The sequence below is a fragment of the Rosa rugosa genome, chromosome 1, assembly GCF_958449725.1.
Source record: "Rosa rugosa chromosome 1, drRosRugo1.1, whole genome shotgun sequence".
Lineage (NCBI taxonomy): Eukaryota > Viridiplantae > Streptophyta > Magnoliopsida > Rosales > Rosaceae > Rosa > Rosa rugosa.
The window spans coordinates 43,915,965-43,920,926 of record NC_084820.1 but is presented as its reverse complement, the minus strand read 5'-3'; the positions used below and the strand labels follow the sequence as shown (position 1 = coordinate 43,920,926).

The following is a 4,962-nucleotide window of genomic DNA, read 5'->3' as shown; positions in this document are numbered from 1 at the left end:
TTGATAAAATTGATATTTTCTCTGAAAAATAAGTTTAGAAACGGTATACTTTTGAGCTCACAGTTACGCAATTCCTAACGTTATACTTTTGTCCGACCTAACTAATTATAATGTCATAAACTTTCTTTTTAGGTGCCTTGTCTTCGACTGTTTCTTATTATAACCCAAAGGACAGAAAGCTTTCTCCTCTGCATTTGGTAGGGGATAGATAAATAGTCTTTGATATTTTGGTAAAGGATAATGACTTTAATTGAAGAGGGTCGTGACAGACTCACGAGGGAAACCATCCCCTGCCCACTATCAACATCATCATCCCAACCCCATAATTTTTCGACCTCCACCTTTTGATAACTACCACCCGATTTCATACCAACATATGGGCTTTGGATTGACACAAATCACGTAATAAAGCGCTTTCTTGGTTTCCCTGCAATACCACTTTATTTTTTTTGTCTCCTCCAAACTTTGTGAACAAACAAACATATGTGTAAAGATATAGATTCAAAATTTCTAAACCTTCAGTACACAAGAAGAGGAAGTTGCTCAAATTCTAGACCCCTCATTTTCACTTGCTCTGTGGAAAAGGGGATATGAGTTTTGCTGCTGTGTTAATACCCATGTGGGTCTTAACCACCGCTCTGATTGTAACCATAATTGAGGGCAGGCCAGACCCAACAGCTTCCACCACTTCTGGCCACATTATGCTACTTGAGGAACAACCCACTTCTCACTTTTCTGCAAAAATGGAAGCTCAATCTCCAGGTATTTCAGCAATCCAGAGTTTCCTTCTGTTTTCAGCTTTTAAGTTGGTTTCTATACTTTACTTCAATTCTGGGTCTTTTTGGGTTAATGGATACTCATTACTTCCACATTCTGCCACTGAAACTCAAGTTTTATAAATGGGGTCTCAGTGTCAATTTGTTCATGTCAGAAGTTTATTATGTTTTTTCCTTTTCCTTGCTCTGTGGGATGCCTTGCTAGATTACTGATAAAATATAGGGGAAAAAAAAAAAGAGTTGACAAAATTTGAAAATCTCCAGTCTGTGTTCTTATGAAAGTTAAAGCAATAACAAAACTTTAAATTAATTACTTTTACTTTCAGAGACTGCTTTTCATATGATTTATAATATATTTTTGTCTTGTTCTCTCTTGTTATTGTATAGAGAATGTGGGGATGGAAAGGAATGGATATTGCGGATCTGTACAATGTTAATTTTCTGAAACCCCAAAAAGCAATTGTGTCTTTGTAAATGCGGAAATGTTGATTACAGTTCCGTCCGGCCTTTTTTCTCTTTTCTTTTCTAGATTACTAATTTTCAGGAAGGAAATATAATTTCAGGGTTGAAAGTATCCTATCTGGATTTTCATTTCTAGAATACTAACTTCTATGATTAAACCTTACCCTGATTCTTGTATGATTTCCCCATTATGGACTTCGCATATGCATTTGTTCATATACTCATTAGTATCTGGTTGACTCATCTCCTGATTATTGACTAGAATTTTGGATATTTTCTGTTAAAACAGGAGTCCCTGAGGTTAGAGTAGTTCACCATCAAGATTTGAACAAGAGCATTCTGATAGCACTCATTGTTGCTTCCACACTCCTTGTTGGAATTCTTCTGTTCCTGTCATGTTGTTGGATATATAGACAGAAAATGTCGAAACACTCTAATGGGAAAAGGCAAAAGACAAACGGTATCCTCTTCTCATTCAATTTTCATTTAAATTTAAGTTCCTGCTTAATTTACAAGTCAATAATACTCATAACTTTATTTGTTTTGTTTTCTCTTTCTTTCTTTGTATGCATGTGAAGAGGTTCCAATAGGGACGCCATTGAGTGCACTTATGGTTGAATTTAATTCCTTGATGTTGGGGAATAGAAAGGGCTCGGTTGTTGTATTCAATTATCAATTGCTGGAAGCTGCAACAAACAAGTTCAGTGAAAGTAATATTTTGGGTGAGGGTAGTTCTGGACCTGTTTACAGGGCTAGTTTTGATGGAAAATTCATTGCAGCTGTTAAGAAAGTAAACGGCATAAGACAGGAGGCTGAAAGAGAATTTGAGGTAATTCCATCCAAAACTGGTTCTGGATTCAGCTTCCTGAATCTGATTCTCTTGTTGAGGTCCTGTGTTTTATGAAACCTTGTTTTGCTTTGCAGAATGAGGTGAACTGGTTGGGAAAAATTCGGCATCAAAACATCATCAAACTTTTGGGTTACTGTGTTCATGGAAAAACAAGGTTTCTTGTGTATGAAATGATGCAGAATGGCTCCTTACAAACTCAATTGTATGGTATGAACTTTCTATTGGTATCAAGTAACATAGATGGAGAAAGACATTTACAAATGGTTTCATCGACATAACAATTTATTTTGTCCATCTAATTCTGCAGGACCCAGTCATGGATCAGCATTGACATGGCATCTGCGGTTGAAAATAGCTGTTGATGTTGCCAGGTAATTCCATTTAACTAATTGTCATCCCCTCCTCTCCCTTTCATTATGTATTTGTTGTTGCGTATATATACATACACTTGTTATTGCATCATGTATGCTCTTTTAGGGGATTGGAATATCTTCATGAGCACTGCAATCCGCCTGCGGTGCATAGAGACCTGAAGTCATCTAACATTCTTCTCGATTCCAATTTTAATGCTAAGGTTAGATCCTTACACAAATCTTTGTTTACCATCATAAACTTTTTCTCATCCAATGAGTTTTTGCTTATTTTAGCTTTCAGATTTTGGTCTTACTGTCACTTCGGGATTGAAGAGTAAGGAGAACATAAAGCTGTCAGGAAATTTGGGCTGTGTAGCACCAGAATATAATTTGGATGGTATGTGAGATTCAGTATGACTCTGTTAAGTATACTTGATTACTGGTTCGCTTAGTTATTGTTCACACCCATTATTATAGGATTTGAAACTCCTTGCATTTGCCTGAGGTGGTGAGCGTAGGATGGGGAAGGGTTAAATCCTAACTGCAAATTTTGAAAAGCAAATTTAAAGAACTTTAGTTGCCCTATGTACCAAAATGTTAGATTCTCTTTTGAGAATTCTTGCATTTTTAGTTTTGCCATGCATTGGTTATATATGTAAACAAAGTTATGCATATCTGTACATGACGAAATCTGAATTTGTTGGTGATGCACATTATGAGCATCAATCAATTGCAAAATCATCTGAACTTCAAAAAGTCTCGAATATACTTGTATCTGTAGAGATTAGCTTGGTTTGTAATGATTTGTTAAGAAAAAGAATACAATTAATACCTGAAACTGCTAATGATGAAACTCTTCTTCTTGTGATCTATGTTTAGTTGAATAGGTCAGCATCCATTTTTTTTTTTCCAGCCAAATCCTTCCAAAATACCAAATCATATCTTTCCTCCTGTTATTTAAATTACTTAAAGTGCAGTTTGCCATGGGTGAGTAGTCAATGTACTCATCTGCAGACAAATTTTGAAAACTTATCATTTATGGGCAAACACCATCACTTCAAACTATCGGACCTACTGTGCCTTTTTTGTGGGTCCCGATAACTGTTGAATTTATGTCTTGGCTATTGAGAATTTGCAATTATTTTCTGTTCTGGCTCAGCATGTAGTTTTTATATTGCGCTTCTTCCAACTTTAAGGCAAAAAACTGTTAAACAAAAAGTTATCCCAATTATCTGTAGAAAGGAAGGCAAGTAGCTACAAATTAATATCAAATTTGGCTTATGAGGCATCTTGTCATGTGAGCAAAATACTTCTGTTCCCGAAAATGGTGTTCTAATCCATTGTTAATTAATACATAACTATATCTCCAAAGTATGTCATTTTCCTTGTGCTTGCATCTCGATGTAACCAATATGGTTGGTACAGTGATTGTGATGGCTCATGGCCTCATGTAATCTTCTTTTCAGGTAAGTTAACGGACAAAAGTGATGTCTATGCTTTCGGAGTAGTTCTCTTGGAGCTCTTGATGGGAAGAAAGTTGGTGGAACATAAAGCAGCAGATGAATCCCAATCTATTATCACATGGGTAAGGTACTTTGAGTCTATATGCTGGCCCTACAAAAGTAGTTGGAGTTTATTGATTCAATTGATTTCTTGACATGCAGGCCATGCCCCAGCTCACTGACAGATCAAGGCTTCCAAACATTGTGGATCGCGTGATAAAAGATACCATGGATTTAAAACACTTATACCAGGTCCAGTTAAAACACTATATGTTGATACTCTTAGACGTGTTTGTTCTTGTATAAGTTGCTAAGTTGAATTTATTGCAATATGAACAGGTTGCTGCTGTGGCAGTATTATGTGTGCAACCTGAACCAAGTTATCGACCTTTGATAACGGATGTGCTGCACTCGCTAATCCCTCTTGTACCTATGGATCTTGGAGGGTCGCTGAGAATTGCAGACTGCATACCCTCTGTTTGAGCCAAACCTTCCCACTGATAACCTGTGCTGTATGACTCGTACATAATCAAGGCCACAGATGGTCACATTTCTTATTGGTGGACAGTGGTCTGAACTCTGAAGTGGTAGTTAGCACTTCTTGTGTTCTGCCCATCCTTTTGCTGTATCTTTTTCCTCAAAGGATTCAGATCAAGGAAAGTTTTGATTGAAAGAAATTTATGCTCAGTGTTCCATCTATTTGTAAATTGAACCAAATTGAATGTAGGAGTTTCATAGAAATGAGAGAAATATTTTGTTTTTGGGCTACCCCAGACATGTTTTTCTTCAATTCAATAATTCATTTTGAGTCTGATGTTTTACCGTGGTAAAATGGGCTTTTAATTCTTTGCTTGGAGTCTAAGCAAGAGTATAGAAGGGAATTAACAGTGGATGATTTGCTTTCCCTCGGTGTTGTAAGTGGGTCCCGCATCGGCGGTCGGCAGCCTAAAATGGTGAGTTTATACTATACTGAGGTTTATGACTACTGGATCCCCTATTCTCTAATCAAATCGGTACCA

The 4,962-nt window shown here is 36.7% G+C and overlaps 1 protein-coding gene across 1 annotated transcript; it reads left to right on the top strand.

The window, feature by feature from the left end:
• The first annotated feature begins 380 nt into the window (after window positions 1-380).
• LOC133725028 (probable receptor-like protein kinase At1g80640) lies at window positions 381-4,718 on the top strand. The gene is made up of 10 exons (XM_062152046.1): window positions 381-762; window positions 1,528-1,698; window positions 1,817-2,067; window positions 2,163-2,295; window positions 2,396-2,459; window positions 2,566-2,662; window positions 2,736-2,838; window positions 3,908-4,026; window positions 4,106-4,195; window positions 4,283-4,718. Exons 1-10 carry the CDS (start codon window positions 591-593, stop codon window positions 4,424-4,426), a joined length of 1,344 nt encoding a protein of 447 aa, XP_062008030.1. The 5' UTR covers window positions 381-590; the 3' UTR covers window positions 4,427-4,718.
• The last annotated feature ends 244 nt before the right edge of the window (window positions 4,719-4,962 follow it).

Bases quoted from the DNA above. Each gene is read 5' to 3' on its own strand.
- LOC133725028 (XM_062152046.1), top strand. From the start codon at position 591: ATGAGTTTTGCTGCTGTGTTAATACCCATGTGGGTCTTAACCACCGCT. The intron at 2,839-3,907 runs GTATGTGAGATT...TCTTCTTTTCAG, and splicing joins ACCAGAATATAATTTGGATG to GTAAGTTAACGGACAAAAGT. The intron at 4,196-4,282 runs GTCCAGTTAAAA...CAATATGAACAG, and splicing joins ATTTAAAACACTTATACCAG to GTTGCTGCTGTGGCAGTATT.